This window comes from Hyperolius riggenbachi, chromosome 5 (assembly GCF_040937935.1).
Source record: "Hyperolius riggenbachi isolate aHypRig1 chromosome 5, aHypRig1.pri, whole genome shotgun sequence".
In the NCBI taxonomy this organism is placed as follows: domain Eukaryota; kingdom Metazoa; phylum Chordata; class Amphibia; order Anura; family Hyperoliidae; genus Hyperolius; species Hyperolius riggenbachi.
Window position 1 is genome coordinate 250565515 of NC_090650.1, and position 19264 is coordinate 250584778.

Sequence of the window (19264 nt, forward strand, 5' to 3'; positions counted from 1 at the left end):
TTATACTATAATTTAGAGCGTGGGGTCTCAAACTCGCGGCCCGCGGGCCATTTGCGGCCCTCGATATAATATTTTGTGGCCCTCGCCGGCGAAAGCTTCCTTATAGCTCGCTTCAGTGCTCCCAAGTAATCCGCTGCATCCCCGCCGCTAAACGAGGGCTGCAGAGCCCCCAAATTGCCCGGGGGGCAATCCGCCGGCATTTCCTGGAAGGGGTAGAGCTTTCAGCTTCAGCTCTGCCCCTTTTGACGTCAATCGCCGCACGGACCGCCGCCTCTCCCTGCCCCTCTCTGTGAAGGAAGAGTGAGAGGGGCGGGCAGAGGCGGCGATGCGCCACGATTGTGAAATTCCTTATGCGGCCCAGCCTCATCCTGACTTTGGCCTCAATTCACTAAGATCATGCTGGAGATAATAAGGCAAGAGAAAACTTACCTCCACCACACAGTGAGAGAGTTATCTTATCTCTTCATTCCTTAAGTTACCTCCTCTGTAGTTATTTTCACGCGCAGTTAATAAACAGCCTGTCTTTAACTCGAGTTATTTTAAGGATTGAAGAGTTAACTTAAAGACAGAAGAGTTAACTTTAGGTTTGCGTGAGGTAAAATGTCTCACATGCCTCATCACCATGGTGATAACTCTAGAAACATTATTAAAGACAGGAGATAAGCTTAGTGAATTGAGGCCATTGCCTCCTGCGGCCCCCCAGGTAAATGGAGTTTGAAACCCCTGATTTAGAGCATGTAGAGGCTTACTTTTTATCACCTATATTGGCAGCTATGGCGGCTTGTTTCTAACCACACCTCTTGACTGTCACCAGTCTGAATGATCCTGGTCATTTCCTTTTTGCCCACCACCAACAACCACACTGAGCAAGCTAATGAAAATCTTGTTGCTAAGACAACTGGGCTTCGATCTAGTGGTAACAGTGTGGTTACTAAGCTGTGATATCTTAGATATGTCACACACCATATTTCACTGGCTAAGGTTGTACACTTTGTAAATCTACATTGACATTTATTCTAGGTGTGTGACTCAGACAAATGCATGACAGTCAGGAGACCAATTATGGCAAACTCAACAGTCATTTCATCCTAGAATCATCCTGACTGATTACTACAGGTTTTAGAAATTTGTGGGTAACTAATGCACTTCAAATTGTCTTAGAAAATAAGACTGAAAGTAAAAAAAGAAAGAATAGTGTCTATAGTCTTTGCTTCTATTTCTGTACTTGAATACCACAATGCACGTTAACTTGGTTTCCTAAGGATGTATAAATTTAACTCATCAAGAACGCTGTCCACAATGTGGTGACCAGAGTAATGACAGGAAGCTTTGCAGTACTGGTAAAGTCTGATGTTTATTATAGCAAAATGATGACACTCATTTGTGCATTCTGCATGGCTACAACTCTGGTAGGCTGAATCTAAATGAGCTTTGTACAACCATGCTGGATTGTGATGGCAGCAATATAGAACATATTCAGAAAAAGAGGGAGAACATGGCCCAGCAGATACAGTTCAGTTTTATTTCTATTTTTTTTTTTTTTCTCTTTTTGAAAAATTATTTTCCCGCACACAGCCATTCATAAGAATGCTGACTTGATTGCTGTATAAAGACAAAAATAAACCCTTCAATTTTAGCAATCTGATACTGGTTGTGCCTTCACGAAGCTAAAAAATATATTAAATTTCCCCAGTAATGCTTACATCATTTGAGAAAGATACTCTTTTGCTATGCAGCTCCTGCACAAAGAAACCTTTTAATGGCTGCAGCACCATAGGGTAGATCATAATGAACACTATACAATACATAAGCTATTTACATCAACTCTTCTACTGCTGGCAAAATATGCCCCAGGTAGCCAGACAGCTTCTGCCAGCAGTGAAAGAGCCACAATGTCCTAATCGACTGTTCTCTCAGAGAAAATTAGTGAAACTCCATGACTAAGTCACTGGAAAGAGTAAGCAACTCCTAAGAGTTAAGTCATATTGTTCTACAAATATCTAGCATTTCCACAGACCATCTCACACAACAGTGTATCCTCACTTCCAGAAGATGTCCGTCAATGCTGGCACACACCACCGTGTTTCAAAATTAAACAAAACTACTTTTATTCTTAAAAAATATTACAAATCTGTATTTGTTTCTCTGTAATATATTAAACTTTTTTTTTTTCATCAAAAACCTCTTTCTTCAAACTTCAGTTTCATTAAACATATGTTGTGGAAAACAGCCAATAAAAGTTGGATGTTAAAGCATCTGTAGAAGAAAGCTGGTGTTTAGTTCAAATAAAAAAAGTGGAGCAAGTGAAGAAGTAGTACAGGAAATTAGTGGAAAGTGATGCGATAACATGATCTAAAAAAGGAGAGCAAATGCATGGAGAAGAAAAAGTACCTAAAATCCTCATATCCATGGAAGAGCAGAGGAAGCTCAAAGTTCTGTTAAAATGGACTTGCTGAGGAATGATAAATGTCATAGTGGCGTATCATAGTAATCTGGTAATTGGTCCATTTGATACTGTCTATGCTGCAGAAGCTGTTGCTGCTGAATCTGTTGCTGCTGAATCTGTTGCTGCTGAATCTGTTGCTGCTGAATCTGTTGCTGCTGAATCTGTTGCTGCTGAATCTGTTGCTGCTGAATCTGTTGCTGCTGTTGTTCTTGATGTTGCTTCATAATCTCCTTTACCTCCTCCTCAAGTTCAGGTGGAATAATAAACTGATCATCAGGATCTGGCTGGGCAGGAGCTGCAAAATACCCCCCTGCTTTTCTTAGCGGTGCATCTGCAGCAACTTCAATTACATTATGACTTTTCTCAGAAGGGGCCACAGATCCATTTCCTCTTCTCTGACGACCAAGAGTGTTTGAGGAAAAGTCCTGCTTCCTGACCAAAACGCCAGATTCATCCTCATTGGCGCTTACAACAATGCCCTCATCAGTGGGCTCTAAGACAGTGTAAGGTACAGGCTGTTCACCATTCCTTGTTCGAGAGCAGTGAATGTCCACTTCAACCTCCACTCTACTTCCATTTGAAAACACACCCTCTATAGGTTCCTCATCTTCACTATCAAGACCGTTGTCTGAAAAGGCACTGGAGAATGTGGCACTGGACAGCTGTCGCTGAAAAGCACTAGAAAGACAAACAGGATGTAAAGTACATCGCTGCTCACTAGGGCATCCTGCAGAGCCAACTCCATTCTCATGAAGGGAAACTGCAGGATGTTCATCTGAGGCTGTGGATCCAACTTCACTGCTCATCTCTGAGGTGGACATTTCACTGCTAATTTCAGAGGCTAAGCCACTGCTAGAAGAAGGCATAGCAAGGCTGTCTTGAGCACGGTCCTTAATAACAACATTAACAGAAGGTGTGAAAATACCTGGGCTGGGAGGAGGAATACCACCGATCAGTTCACAACAGCAAAAACAGTCTTCTGCGACATTCAGCTGCACAACAACTACACTTATGCTTCCACTGCATCCATAACTCTGAGCTAAGCTGCACAGCTTCTTTGAGGCTGCCAGAGCATCAGGAACATTCCTAATGGCATCAACAGCTTCTTCTTCTGAGATGCTATCCCATAATCCCTTGCTTCCAAGAATGAAGAATTCATCTTGAGGTGTTAGGGCAACAGATTGTACATGAGGCCTTGGAGTAACACTGGGGTGAAGAAATGTGTATCCCAAAATACGTGTGCAGTCAGTCACTCCATTTACCTTACCATCCTGCAAAAGATCATACGCATAAATTTAGTTTTTATCTCAATTCACAAGATGAAAGCAATCACTATAAAGATCCCTCTAAACCGCTGAGAATTTCTGGTAGAACAGAGAAGCCATTCACTGACAACTAGCCATTCACTTCCTCTAGATTGTAAGCCTTTGGCAGGGCCCTCTCCCCTTGTGTATCATACAGGACTGTGTGCTCTGTACCCAGAATTATGGGAACTTGTATTTTACCACTACCACTCCAGTGTATGATTTGGCATTGTATTACCATTTGTATTGTGTTGTGTATCTTATTGCTTATTACCTGTATTGTTGTATCTATTGTCTATTACCTGTTTTGTGCTGTCACCCCTGTTATTGTCTGTAATACTATTTATTGTACAGCGCTGCGTAATATGTTGGCACTATATAAATCCAATAATAAATAATTTTTTACTAAATGTGTGACTAGATTACAGAGAAACAGCATACACTGTAATCCCAAACATGCTGCATCAATTCTGCAGAGAGCATCACTTAGCAAGGCAAGATGTTGGGCATGGCATAAAGCAGCCCATGATTGTAGTACAGTATATGTTCAATCTCCATAGTACAGCCACACTCAGTTTAGCTCAAAGTAGAGCAAGAGAGAAGAGAGAGAGATATTCAAGACCCATTGTTTTCAATGCAACTATATAGTCACATTAATGCTTATTTTACAGTATATGGGTGTGTTATATGCCAACACAGAGGCCTAATAGACATTGTATTACTAGCTCTAAACTCCGTATATGCCGGTAACAGTTTTGTAAATTCTGCTGAGATCATACATGTGTTGGCACATTGTGGGGCTCCAGAATAGAATAGGGTCTTCAATATCTCGGATATACTGTATTTTCTGTCTTATGCCAGCTAGTAGAGAAACAAAGAAAAATATGGGAACTTGTCCATAGGGGGAACATTAATAGTCCAGAACAGTTGGAAAAAATGCTTCCCATAAATCATCTTTTAGTAACCAATATTATCTGCTGAGAATTTCACACTGAGGAAATGTATACAAAAGTCCAGAATTGGTTAGCACACCATTGGTTCACGCAGACGTGTTTTATTCTTCAATGCATATAATTGACAATTGTTTCAGGGGCCACGGAGGGTGATAAAGGGGACCATCTGTGGCCCAGAAAAAAAATCAGTGTTGACACATGCATTGAAGAATAAAACGTTTCTGCATTAACTAATGGTGAGTTAACCAATTCTGGACTTTTGCATGTTAAATTGGGTGTTGCTTTGCACCCTGTTTATGCAACCAACCTACTAAGCACTGCTCCATATGTGACTGCATCATAGAAATATCATTGGATGGTGTTGGGATGCAATGATATTGTCCATTGCAAAAGACCACAATGGATCCTTACTACTGCTCACTTAGCACTATAGGCAGCACAGAGTTCTTGCTCTGTTTCCTATCATGATCTCAATGAACACTGACTGAGCCTTGTGACTTGAAGGAAACAAAATATGACAGCCTGCTTCTTTCTTTTACTTTTTGAACCGACCCCAATTATATCTGATCATCTTTCACATGCTAAACTCTGAGTCAAACTACCCCAGTGCCTGAGATTCCTCCCATTCCATTAGGCAACTTATAGGTTAAAAGCCAACATTAAAGCAAAAGTTGTGTTTGCCATTCTAAAAAAGCGGCTTTATTCAGCCAGCTGCAGCTCAGAGTTATTTACGCTCCAATTACTTTTTTTTTTAGCAGGATGGTGGGGGCCTTCACGATGGCAAGAGGAGGAAGAAAATAACATTGCACACAATGGGATAAATGAGACGCGCTTGTGATGCCGAGCATCTCCACCTCATTCCAATAGTACTGGATGCCCCATATCCCATCTCTGCAATAATGGATCCCTATAGGAATGACACATATTGCAGCTGCATGCTTTATCTCACAGTAAAAACGGAGTGGAACACAACAACCCAGTCTATTCTGCACATTAATTTTCAGAGACCTTCAAAGGATGTCATTTGTTACCTTACAGAAAGGGAAGAACACTTTATACTTTTCTACCCTGGCAGTTCCAATACTAACATTTCTTGATGTACATATTCCATGCTGATGTCAGTGTAGAGACTGCCGCTGTAAGCTCACTTTCCCATCACCACTTAAGTATACACAGCCTGCATATAACAATTTCAGTGTGATCATTGCACAAAGCTGCAGGAAAGGAGTTGGTTTCACAGAGAAGCCTGGCATTATTGGGGCTGCCAGAAAGGTGACAACATATTCATACCTAGGTTTTTTTTTGTTTTTTGTTTTGTTTGTTTGTTTTTAAATTTAGGCTAGCACCTTTCTGCCCCTTCGCAATACTTGGAGAACGTTTTTTGAAAATGACAGAAGATACCTCTGTTACAAAGCAAAGAGGCCACTCTGCAGTGTGCAAGAATTCCCAGCACAACAGGGTGGCCTACTGAGCATGCCCTAAGTGGCTGCAGCTCTCAAGCACATTGAGTTTGACAGGAGAAATGCAATACAGGTAGTCCCCAGTTGACAAACGAGATAGGGACTGTAGGTCTGTTCTTAAGTCGGAACATGGTGCCATCTCTGTCCCCTGTACCTCTTCCAGTGTCCCCCTCTGTGTCAACTCAGCCCTTTGTACTTGTTTATACAAGTTTAAGGCAATTTTTTCTTTGATTTTTTTTTAAATGGATTTTCTCAAAAACTACAAGTCCAATTAAAAAAATAAATAAATTGGGACTTGTTCCCATGGAAACAGAATCCATGCCGTTCGTATCGGCGTGTCATTCGTAAGTCGGGGACTACCTGGACACAAATGTTAGCATTATATTTAGAAGCATTAAATAACAGCACAGCTGTCTTCAATAAGTCTCATTAAGCTCTGTCAACTAAACACCAACCACACGCTGTCTGCACTACCCACATTCATGGTCAACATCATAAGAGTGGCCAAGACAAAGCAATACTGAAAATTCTCATGGAAAGAATACTTTAAATTAGAATATAAATTGGCTTTATAAAACCTTAACTTAGTATTCTTACCTCTGTAATTATTGCCTTGTGCTGTTTCACTCGCTTCAGCTCCTCTTCACAGCTAACTGTGTAGCATTTGGAAAGGTTGAGTGGCTTCCCTCCTCTACAGAGCACAGTTTGGCACTTGCCCACATTGGCAGAGGTCAGGGTAAAGCATCCAGTTGGGTCCATAGGGTCATGTTTTATATGGCAAAGAACAGCTGAGCCTCCTAGTTTCTGTCCTGCAGTGCCCAACTTCCTAAAATGAAAAAAAGCACATTCTTTGTAATCTAAGTTGTCACAAATTTCAAAATTACAATAAATATGTTTGGTTTGATGTACAGGTGGTTTTTATCCCAAATACTCTACGTCGATCAAGGAAATTCCTGAAGTCAGCCCACCTGATTTTCTACATTTGGATGCCTGAATTCTCCGCATTAGGCGTATATGTATCTTTGAGATGGGGTGGGGTGGGGGGGCGCCAGCGACGGGACAACAAGGCACTTCCAGCTAAATGTGATCTCAATCTTCCTCGAACATCTCCCTCTAAAGGCTGCCATACACTGATCGATTGTCACCAGATCGACCAGCAGATAGATCCCTCTGTGATCGAATAAATCAAAGAGGGATCTATTGGCTGCCTACACTGCAAACAGATTTTGAATCAATTTCACTATGAAACGGATTCACAATCTGTAGAGCTGCTGCCGCCCCCTCCTCCCCCCAGCACACATTACCTGATCCGGCCGGCGCAAGTCCCCCGGTCTCCGATGCCTCTTCTTCGCGCTTGGCTCCAGCTTCACTTTACTTCCTGCCGGAGGGAGTTTAAACAGTATAGGGCGCTCTGTTTAATTAAACTTCCCCCGACAGGAAGTGAAGCCAGCCAGAGCCCAGCGCAGAGAAGAGCCAGCGGGGACACGCGTCGGCGGAACAGGTAATGTATTACCGCTAGCAGCGGCCGGACATTCAAACGCCGCTAATGACGCCGGCAATCGAGCGAAATCTTCCGCGCGGACAGATAGACTGGAACGATCGATTTCGGATGGAAATTGATCGTTCGGTCAGCATTTGAGCGACGATTTCACAGCAAATTCGATCACAGTGATCGAATCTGCTGTATATTGGCGGAAAATAGTATAAGTGTATGGCCCCCTTTATACTTCTAAGTCACAGTGATCTATCCAACATGCTCAAATTAAAATCTGTCACTTTCCTAAACACACCATATATTCCACCATTGACTTCCTGCTTCCACTTGGCTGGGATGGTACTCTTTCTTGCATTTACAGTAACTGGGATTGTATTTGCCTACTTGTTTGGCTGTATTTTGTATAAGGATAACTTGGGGATCAAAAAGCCACCGTCTCTTCTTCCCATTACCTTGTTAATGCAATCCATCACTTTGGACTAGATTTAGTCAATGAGATCATCATTTAGAATTTATACAAATTGCATATTTTATGCACATATATGCAGCTTGGAACTGGGCCAACCAAATACATTGACTAATTAAATTCCAAAACTTGCACTAAGGAATAAAAGCTCTGCATCTTCAGGAATTTCCACAATAAATACAGTAAAGAGCATTCTTGGAGACATACTCTTCAATATCCGTTCTCTCAAACCCCCCCCCCCCCCACCCCCCACACACACACACTTTAGTTAGGCGTTTACCACCTCAGGGGTTACAACTGCTCTCTTGAAGTTTTAAGCTAATGGAGGACATATGTACTAGTTTAGATATTCTCTTTTTCTCTTCTTCTGTAGTAATAGTGTGTACTCCTGATCTCTTTCACCCACTCAGCCAAGAGGTTTAGTTAACCTCACGGCTTCCCTTACTGTTCATTCATGTGCAAGATCATATGCTTGGGTTCTTTGTGCTAATAATTATGCTTCTGCATTAAACTTGGGATGGTGTCTATTTGTGTCCAACCCTGAAGGTTTATTTTATGTAGATAGATTGTCTCTCTGAAAATATGTGTGTGCATAGTACCACCGATCATCCATCCCTGCTTGCATGCAGGGCAAATGGTTATGTTCTATCCAATATTAATAAATATTCATGTCAGTGCTGTGTCTGGTGTACCTACAGCAAGCATTGCCTCATTTGAGGCCTCTCATGCTAATGTTCTCTGCAGGACAATGACTCGTAGTCATCAAGGTGTGCAATTGGCACTCTAGTTGTGTAATTGTGTGGAGAGATAAAGCTAGTCCATCTGGTCTGATCCCTTGGAAGTGGTAATACCACACAAATTGCTGAAAACATTGCTAGCCATGAGAGAAAGAGTTCAGAACATACAGTGTATCTCAGCTTCCCAAGGTTCTGTAGCTGCAGACCAGAGCTCATGCTGACCTGTCTACTGCTGAAAGGGCCTATAACATGCACACAAGAGATCTAATCCTCCAGATCTTGTTTCAATAAATTCTCTATGTAATTTGTTAGAAAAACAGGCCCAATCCCTAAAGGCCCCAGCTTGCAAGCTTACAGAACTTTAGGTCTGCAGCCAACATCTTAGTAACTGATACCACAGGGCATTTTCAGATGTCCTGTGGCATCATTTATGGCTCAGTGGGTCACACCTGTTTTAGCAGCACAATGTGATCTACACTTTTTTTAGGCAGGTTGTTTTAACATATTCACTGATCAGTGTGTATCAAACATAAAAAAAAATGCTTTGCAGTGAATGTGCCAGGCATACCTCTGCATGACCAAGAATGTATTTCCCATATACTCCTCTTCACTCTTTGTCTTCTGCAACTCATCTGCCAAAATGTCGCACATGGTACATTGCAGCAAGCTAGGCACCTCCACATTACGTTCTCCATCAAATACTCCATATACTGCTTCTCGGTTATCACAGAAGTTGTTGACCAAAAGGGAGGCCACACACAGCCTGAGTAATAAAGAAAATAAAAAAACTGAGGTTAAGCACTGACCATAAATTATTTTACAGCTCCTCTATGAAATAAAAAAAATGCATACACAGGCATGGTAGAAAATGCAATTAAGAATGGTGCTGTAAAACACTTGCTTATTCATTAGGACAATGCATAGATTTCAAACGGATGCGGTTAAGCCTCTATTTCCATATCAAGTGTCAGAGAATAGCTTGCTTGGATGGGTCCTGTGGGAACAGAGCTATGTAGAGCCCTCTAGAGTAGACTGCAAGCATGCTGTTAACATTCTTTGCAGATTACCTCATCCTCTTCTGACGCTTGAAAGAAAAACTTTTCATCAATGAATGCAGATGAAATGTGGGGCTCTCCCTACAGTAGTCTCTGCTGCTGTGCTATGAGGGCAAAGCGCATCACTTACCTAGTCTCATAGCAACCGTAGCCAACAAAGGAAGAAGAAGAAAAGGGAAGGATAGTACCTGATGTTGTAAACTCTTTTAAATAACCAACTTGTGTTTCACATGAAAACTAATCTCATAATCAACACAGCGGTACAGTCATTTCCACATAGATTTCAAAAAGCATCCATACACAAAAACTAATTCACAGTCACAAACTATGCTGGTGTAGAGCACAATACGGCTTAAAATTTATGGTTGCTATGGATTTTAAATCCATTAAAGTGAACCTTAACTGACCTTACAAAAATAAAGTTTCACTTACCGGAGGATCTGTGATTGACGGTCTGGACACAAAACGCCTGCAGGAGGCTGGTGGAAGCCTCAGGTAAGTGAAACTTATTAAAGTCTGTTTTAAGGTTCACGTTAAAATTACAGTCATAATTATAGTTCTAGCAGTAGGGTACTGTACCGTGTTAGCCATCAGTAAAAGCAAGGAGTTTTAAATCAGGATACCATCATTTATTGGCTAACTAAAAATGAATAAGAAAGCTTTCGGCCTTGCAGCCTTCGTCGGGCTTACCTTTTGATGTTGCATATATATATAGCTGTCTGTACCACCAGCCTGCAAACTAACAGGATGTAAGCCCGACGAAGGCTGCAAGGCCGAAAGCTTGCTTATTCTTATTAATTTTTAGTTAGCCAATAAATGGTATCATCCTGATTTAAAACTTCTTGCAATTATAGTTCTAGTAATAGATTTCAGGATGACCTCTTTTGAAGTTCGATCAAACCGCAACATTGCACTGCTCGATGCAGTACAGTGCTATGGGTCATCAATCTACCACCACACCTCCCCTGCTGATTGAAAATTCTCCACCCGGTCCACTTGATATGGTCGATTTTTGTACTGAAAAATTACTATCGACATGTTATGCAATAGATTCTCTGCTGATTCGATCAGAGTCATTGAAACTGTCAGAAATATTGATTTATGTATGGCCAGCCTAACTCTCCCCAATAAGTAATTACAAGCCATAAGACTTGTATGGCAGAAAACAGCTTTTGAGTACAGGGAATAGATTAAAAATGTCAATGGTTTCAAAGAATGTGGATCTGGAACACTAAAGACTGCGCAACTCAGTTTAGACAAAAACATGAAACTGTAAGTCATAGATAGGCCTTGGAGTAAAAATATGGTCCAGATAAGTACTGGAATTGGTAAGTTCCCCATTACTGGTTATCTTATATAAGCCACTCAAAGTTATAATTATGACACCTGACTGGAAAGAATGACAATAGGGAAGACTACTGAACCAAAGGTAAATATGAAGTTGGGTGAAGGATGCATTAGAAGACATACTTGTTTTTGACTCCTGTGGCCTCAGTATACCCATGGCTCCAAACAGCAGGGGCTCCAGATGCTTCACTGGCAGAGAAACCACATGAAAGCTGATCAACTCGGAAGCATCGAATGTTACTGCTGTGATAAAGTAAAACAATATTTGTAAAATATCTTCAATGTGTGAGTAATATCAAAGATAGGATATCTTAAAAAAAAAAAACTTAGATCACCAAACAATCCAGTTAGAAATCTCAAGTATGGCATATCCTGAATGCAAGCAGGTGTACACAAATGGGATTATTTGTGCTATTGAGAAACAAAAATCCCAAAACCAAAAAGGAAAAACAAAAACCTGCAGAGAACCTGTAGCATGACTCAGAACTCCAGTATCTATGAAGTGACACCCTCGCAGCGCAAACAAATTATGTAAAAACAACTGGCATATAATCTAATTCTATGACGACAAAATAGTACATTTTTTTTAATTGCACAAGCTCCATACATTTATTTTGAATACCACTTATTTATGCACTTATTTAATAAGGAGACCTTGGGCAAGACTCCATAACACTGCTACAGCCTACTGAGTGTGCCCTAGTGGCTGCAACTCTGGCGATTTGAGTCTGCCAGAAGAAAAGCGCAATATAAAATGTTCTGTACCAAGCGGTCAGCAACACTGGTCAATGAGATGCAATAATTCCCAGTTGATGCAGATGTTATGCTTATTTTATGCAAATATATAATTTGAAACTCGAGCTATCAAATAATGAGATTTCGTTCTGACATGCACTACCCAATACTCTTTGGCTTTGACTATGGGTCACCATTTTTGTGGTGTTTGGCCCTTTTCAAAACCTAACCTTTAGGACAGGGTCACACTTAGCAGAATCGCATGCGTTTTCCCCTATGGGGAAAATACATCCGATTCTGCTAAGCTTGACCTTGGCCTTAGGCTGAGCGTAAACTTATTATATTTGCATGTGTTTTTTCAGCTATGCAGAAACTGCATGCAAAATCATGCATAAAGTAAGTAAAATCACACAGCAAGTTCCCCACTTTCCCCCTACTGTATGCAAATCACAGGCAACGCTTTCCAATGGAAAACCAAAAACACATGCAAATCACATGCGAATGCATTGCAATGCTGAGCAGATTTAGTGCTTAGTCAGCACTGTCTGATGGGCACACTTATGTGCTGTGGAGCAGTGCGTTCTGCATTTTGTGTGCAGCATAGCTGAATGGGGTTAGCTCTACAAAGCAAAGCAATGAAGAGACCATGCATCTGTGGAACAAATGACCCCATGCACTGTATTACAATTTGAGAGTGTGCCTGGTCCAAATAGTTAGAGAATCCACCAGATGTGATACATGAGCAGATCTACCTGTAGGCACAAAATACTTGCTGCAAAGAGGGGAGGTACTGGCCAGTCAGGTTACGTCTTTGCCAAAGTATGCAAAAGCAAGGGCAGATACTGCCTTTTAATGACATTACTAACAAAAATACATTACTGAATATGGATAAAGCATTTAAAAAGTAACCAATACATGGATACACTGATTAAACGTGTGCCCCTTCTCCTCAAAACGGGAATTGAAGGTTGAAAGGCAAAGCCTGTGTTTTCCCACTGTGGTTACATGACATAATAAATGTTCAGTCATGCCATAAGCCAGAAGAAAGTGTTTGCCCTCAGCTGTGCTGTATACTTCTTAATGTACTGTCATATGCTGCAAGGTGAAGTGGAAAATCACAAGACAAAGCAAAGTTCACTCACTTCAGCAGCTCCAGGGTTTTATGGTCCAGCAGCAGCCGTGCATTGCCAGTTAGATCCAGTTCTTGCAGTTTGGGAGGGAGACTTTCTGGTAAGGTAATTTCACTTAGTTCGTTGCAGCTCAAGTCTACACACTGCAATGTGATGAAAGAAAAGACAATTTATAACTGTAGTATAAACAAGCTTTGTCAGATTAACGTCAGAAGAATATGTAGGCGTGTTGCAATGTGGCAATGTTTTGCTCAAAAGTTTGGACATATTAAAGTGAACATGTGTGAACAGATGCTACCACTGTTAAAATGTGACTGCTGACTTGCAAGAGTAGCACAGACTACACTGGCTGCAATGTGTATTCTAGCCACTTGTGCCATACATTCATTATGAAGACAGAATCAGGAAGCCAGCCCTGGAGAACCAGTCAAGACTTGTAGTTTCCAATTTTTTATAATTCAGGTTCCTTTGAGGCTTCCCTCTCATTGCAAAAAACAATCGCTAGTGCTTAGTGATTTAGCAAAGTGATTTTCAGAGCAATTTTTTTTTCTGTATTTGGTCAAGCTGAAGCCTTCCAAAAAATGCTACATGTTGCACGTTTGCATTTTAACCCTTTTGGAACAAGGACGCAGTTACGTCCTCTATGTGGCTGTCTGCTGCAGTCAGGACGTAACTGTAACATTCTTAAAGTTCTGTCGCTTCCGATACAATCGCACAGATCCGAACGGGGAGGTTCAGCTGTCATCTGACAGCTGACATCTCCCCTCACTGATTAGGAGCCATGGCAATTAGCTCCTGATCCCATGATCACTACGATCGCCACCGATCGTAGGGATCACTAAAGGCGGCAGCAGCAGAAGAGAACTGGGACTCCCCTCTAATGGTCCTCCAGCGATGGGACCAGGCATCCAGCATCGCACTGCCTCTAGTGTCGGGTCCTGGCTTGATAACGTCACCAAATCGGGACACTGGGATGGAGGGGAGAGCTGCTCGTCGCTGGACTTGGGGAAGTGAGTAATGCCTGCTACCTATACTGGGGACACCTATGCCTGGCTATCTATACTGGCAACACCTAAAATGACAAAAGTGCTCTGGTCCTTAAAGAATACGCGAGGTGACATGTGACATAGACATGGGTATTACAGTGCCTAGCACACAAAACTATGCGGTTTCATTTTTTCCTTCTCTGCTTGAAAGCGTTAAATATCAGGTATGTAAGTGGCTGACCCTGTCCTGACTCAGACAGGAAGTGACTACAGAGTAGTGAGACCCTCACTAATAAGAAATTCCAACTATAAAACACTTTTCTGGAAGAAAATGGCTACTGAGAGCAAGAAAGAGATAAAAAGGGTAAATAGTTCATAGATTTTTTAGCTCTGGCATACTTCAATGAAAGGTGTCATTGAGCAAAAACAATAAAAAGTAAAAAGTAGATTTAAATATAAAATAAAAATAAGCAATATATTAAAAAAGTCATTTTTAGGAGAAGGAGGGTAGATACAATTGTTTTTTGTATCTCATTGGTTTATTTTTCCCTCGGGCGTCCTTCAAGGGGGATTAAAACGCCGGTCCTGAAAACGCTTAGCTGCTGTGGGAACACCCTCAAATGGGAACACTGCACTAGTGCAATGCAATTACCCCAGGTGTAAACCAGCCCTTACTGTGCAAAACCAACGGATAAATCTTAATTCTAGAATCACAGCACTGCAGTAATAAAAAGGTGCCCACTAATGATACAATATTGATTGTACAATCTTACCAAATCTATGTAGTAGAAGAGTAAACTGGGTGAATAAACTTTAAATAGTTAATTTAGGTAGTGCCTCATATTAAATAGAAGTGGTAACACATACAAAGCACGTCGCCTGTTGGGAATCAGTACCTGATCCTTCTGGTGACATGGCTGGCCTGAGGCTGGCAGATGTGTCTTTCGCCTGCAGGCCAAGATGTGTTCTGTTCCTGTTCCTATTAAGGGCAGCACGGTGGCGTAGTGGTTAGCTCTCTCGCCTTGCAGCGCTGGGTCCCTGGTTCGAATCCCAGCCAGGGCACTATCTGCAAAGAGTTTGTATGTTCTCTCCGTGTGGGTTTCCTCCGGGCACTCCGGTTTCCTCCCACATTCCAAAAACATACAGGTAAGTTAATTGGCTCCCTCTAAAAATTGGCCCTAGACTACAGTACTTACACTACATAATATAGACATATGGCAATGGTAGGGATTAGATTGTGAGCTCCTTTGAGGGACAGTTAGTGACAAGATATATATATATATATATATATATATACTGTACAGTGCTGCGTAATATGTCGGCGCTATATAAATACTTAATAATAATAATAATATGCGCAAGTATGACTTCACATAGTGGGTGAGGTAATCAGAGAGAACAATGCTTTCAGCTGTCAGTTGGCCAAAGCGATTAACCTGCTGAATCACTGCCTGAGCAAGGTTGGACACTGCTGTACACTCGCTGGATTCTCCACAGAGGGTCTCAGCAGAGTTTAATCTAGCTTGCGTATGGGGCTTTAGAGTCCAAGAGCATGAAGAAGTCCAAGATATGTACCTTCCTGAGTACAAGTACTGCATGAATAGTCATGTGTACATGCAGCTCTCTAGCAGCCATATGGTTATCTATCATGTGGTGACACGCACATTTTAAATATTTCTCAGTAACTTCTACAAAGCACATACAACAAGAACATATACTTTACACTAAGTGAAATCTCTTTTTTTGCCCTGCTCTACAATATTAGTTTATCAAGAAAATAGTTTGTGTAGTTTGCAATGCATTAGGCTCTGCTCACTGTGCATAAGATTTTGTGCACATTATTAAGCCTACTGCAGTTTAGTAAATCTACCCCAAGGTTTCATAATCTAAAGGAGCCCATAGCTCAGGCGACTGGCGGTCCATTGACCAACCAATTTGATTATTAATATCAAATTGGTTGAAAATCGGTGCCACCAAGTGCAGGCCCGATCAACAATGCAACCAATTTCGGGCCCGAAATTGGTCGCATTAGGCGATCGCCTGGTTGAAGATGTCAGGCTAAAGTTGGTTGTTCAGGTGTGCGGCGGCCGATTTTGGAACAACTGGCGAAGCGATGAAACCACCACCGCCGTACTGTATGTGCACCCCAAAGTGGATTATACATTGCCTGTCCCGTGTCAGCATCCGCGCAGTGTCGGTGAACCCCGGGCAGCTTCCGTACACACCACCTGTGCATAGCCTCTAACGACGGCGCATAGAGTCATGCCAGTGGCGTGTACGGAAAGCCACCCGGAGGTTACGGACACCGCGTTGAAGGCTGCCACAGGACAGGTAATGTATAAATGCCCACACTGGGGTGGCACATTTATACATTAGGGGGGCAGTGGCGGACGCAGCGGGCACAACAGATTCCCTTAAGATTTCATGCTGCAATCGGACGGGAATTGGTCTGTAGTATATGGGCAGCTTTGCCAAACAGACACATTTTCAGATTCGATTAGGGATCAGTTTTTCTCTGTGGACTCTGCCCATAATCTCCTGAGGTATGGGCACCTTAACACGTTCATATTTGAGGTTGCACGAGAAATTTCATTCCAGTTGCAGGCTGCTAAACCTCTTTGGGTTCTGTGTGCCAATGAACTGTTCTCTTTTTCTAAACTTTCATAAAATACCTACTAGGCTGTCCAAGCGAGCCTGATAAATCCTCCCTTTGACAGCAGTTTAAAAGGGAGTGTGCAGCACTTTAGTCAGATGACAATCACCTGATCTGTATTTCTAAGCAACTGGTGGGGAAAATGGGAGATACATGCAGGGAAGAGCAGACACTGTACAGATTGTGGTCTGCGCTGCACCTGCCTGAAACTGACTGCAAAGAAATCCTGACTCCTGTGGCACCCATACACTGGCTAAACTGTCCTGTGGCACCTATGCACTGGCTAACCTGTACTGTGTCACCTATACACTGGCTAACCTATACTGTGGCACCTATACACTGGCTAACCTGTACTGTGGCACCTATACACTGGCTAACCTATACTGTAACACCTATGCACTGGCTAACCTATACTGTGACACCTATACACTGGCTAACCTATACTGTGACACCTATACACTGGCTAACCTATACTGTGACACCTATACACTGGCTAACCTATACTGTGACACCTATACACTGGCTAACCTGTCCTGTGGCACCTATAGCTGGCTAAACTATACTAGGGGAACTCCTACTCACCATCAGTGTGCTGATCCATCGTTGTGTATTGAAAATCGTGAATCAAATCGAAATCGCAATTTCTGACATAAGTCGTGCAATTCAATCTTCTCCTAAAATTGTTCAGCCATTTCAACAGATGCATTTGTAAATATAGCTACTTTTCCTTTCCAACATTCGGTAATGCATTGTGATTCTCTCCATCTGTACCATTTACAGTATGTTAACTGATTAAAAAATCTGATAAAGGAGAAAAGGAATATTTGGAATGTGTATTTGGTCTTTCTTCAAAAGGCATCTAACCAATGTTATTCTAAGATGACAGTGTCAGTACCCTGTGAAGAATAAGTGCTACCTGTTTGGAGTCTGAATCCATAACACAACTTGACTGAACTTACCCTGATCTCTGAAAGCTTCATAACTTCAGGGAAGACTTCTATGCAGTTTGAGTGGGCGATGACTGTGTGCATGCGTCTGCAGTTCATAATGGTGGTTGGTATAGCTTTCAGCTTGTTCCCACTAATATCAATCTCTTCTAGCTCTTCCAGTTTGCCCATTTTACTGCATAGTTAAAAAGATGTAAAACGTCAGAAACAATTACAGAATACATTGACAAATGTTAAAGCTTGTGAAGACTGATTTGTGTTATACAGTTTTGTGGCATAAATTACTTGATGAAAGTGAGCCTTCTTTTCCATGGGCAGATAACTGCTAGTTTGGTGGGCACTTTAGCCTTCCTGCCACACAAGCCCCATTGGAGGGCGTCTGTCCACCACCAGTGTAGAGCGCAAGCAAGCACCCGGCCACTGACAGGTGGTTCATTCACTACACCTTTAGCTGCCCGTGGAAAAGAAGCCTCAATAAGAACTTGTTGAAGTGCCCCTGCATTGATGGATATGAAGGATGCCATAATTATTGTATTCAGTATGGCAGGCACTTCAGCCATCCTGCCACAAGCGCGTGTGCGTATGAGTGTAGAGGTGGGCTAGAAAGCACTTTGCCGGTGAAAAAGAGCAGCAGACAGGCGGTGAATTCACCACACCTTCAACTGCCCATGGAAAGGAGGCCTTAATGAGTAATTGTAAAAGTGACTCTGCATTGAAGGAAATGAAGGAAGCCATATTTATGTTATTCAATGCCAACTGCCTGTCTGACCTTTCTGTCCACATGATTGTTTAAGGTGTGTGTTTCAGTGAGGTGCAGCTGTAGTCAAATAACCCGATCCGCATTCTCATGCCGGGTCTGTGGCTCCATATCCCTCTAACAACAGAATCACGTTAAAGTGTACCTGAACTCCAGGAAAACAGAACAGAAATGCACCCTGTATGTATTTAGAGAGTTTAGCATATGTAATTCCCCCTGATTTGTGTCTAATCACTAGCTGTAATTTAATCTCCACCATGTCACATGCCTATGGCAGATAAGCCTATTTGAAAGTACAGGCTGTAAACAATATGTCTGCTTCCATGAATCAGGAAGTAGAAACAATGGAGATTTATTTTAGGATTTGTATCAGCTGTAACATAGAAATGTTTTTTTGTTTAAATGTTATTATGCTTTTGTGCATCTTTTAGAGCAGAGAGGAGTTCTGAGTTCAGGTCCACTTCAACGCCCAATCTACACGATAAGATTCTTTGTACGATTCGATGATTCTATTTACGATTCAATTAAATCCAACATGTCCGATTGGGATTCGATTCAATTCGATTTGCTATTGCAAAACAATGGCAAATCGAATTGCATCAAATCAAATCCCGATCGGACTTGTCCTAGCGTTGTGTTAGCCTCTGGTCAGAGCACTATCTGATCCCTCAGCTGGAAATAGTATGCAGATGAAGTTGGAACATGTAATTAGCATACATCACCTAACCCCCTCCACTATGAATTTGCTGAACTGGGAGTGTCCTACTTGCCATTCACTTGATGTAGGTGTGGA

The 19264-nt window shown here is 41.9% G+C and overlaps 1 protein-coding gene across 1 annotated transcript in view; it reads right to left on the reverse strand.

The window, feature by feature from the left end:
* Positions 1-1335: 1335 nt before the first annotated feature.
* PHLPP1 (PH domain and leucine rich repeat protein phosphatase 1) overlaps positions 1336-19264 on the reverse strand; it is a 232367-nt gene continuing 214438 nt past the window's right edge. Inside the window, exons 12-17 of the mRNA XM_068236762.1 lie at positions 17727-17889; positions 13141-13271; positions 11387-11506; positions 9430-9624; positions 6761-6989; positions 1336-3717 (exon numbers count right to left, since the gene is read on the reverse strand). Coding sequence (XP_068092863.1) covers positions 2470-3717; positions 6761-6989; positions 9430-9624; positions 11387-11506; positions 13141-13271; positions 17727-17889 — 2086 coding nt within the window. The 3' untranslated portion in view covers positions 1336-2469. The remainder of the gene's footprint in view (positions 3718-6760; positions 6990-9429; positions 9625-11386; positions 11507-13140; positions 13272-17726; positions 17890-19264) is intronic.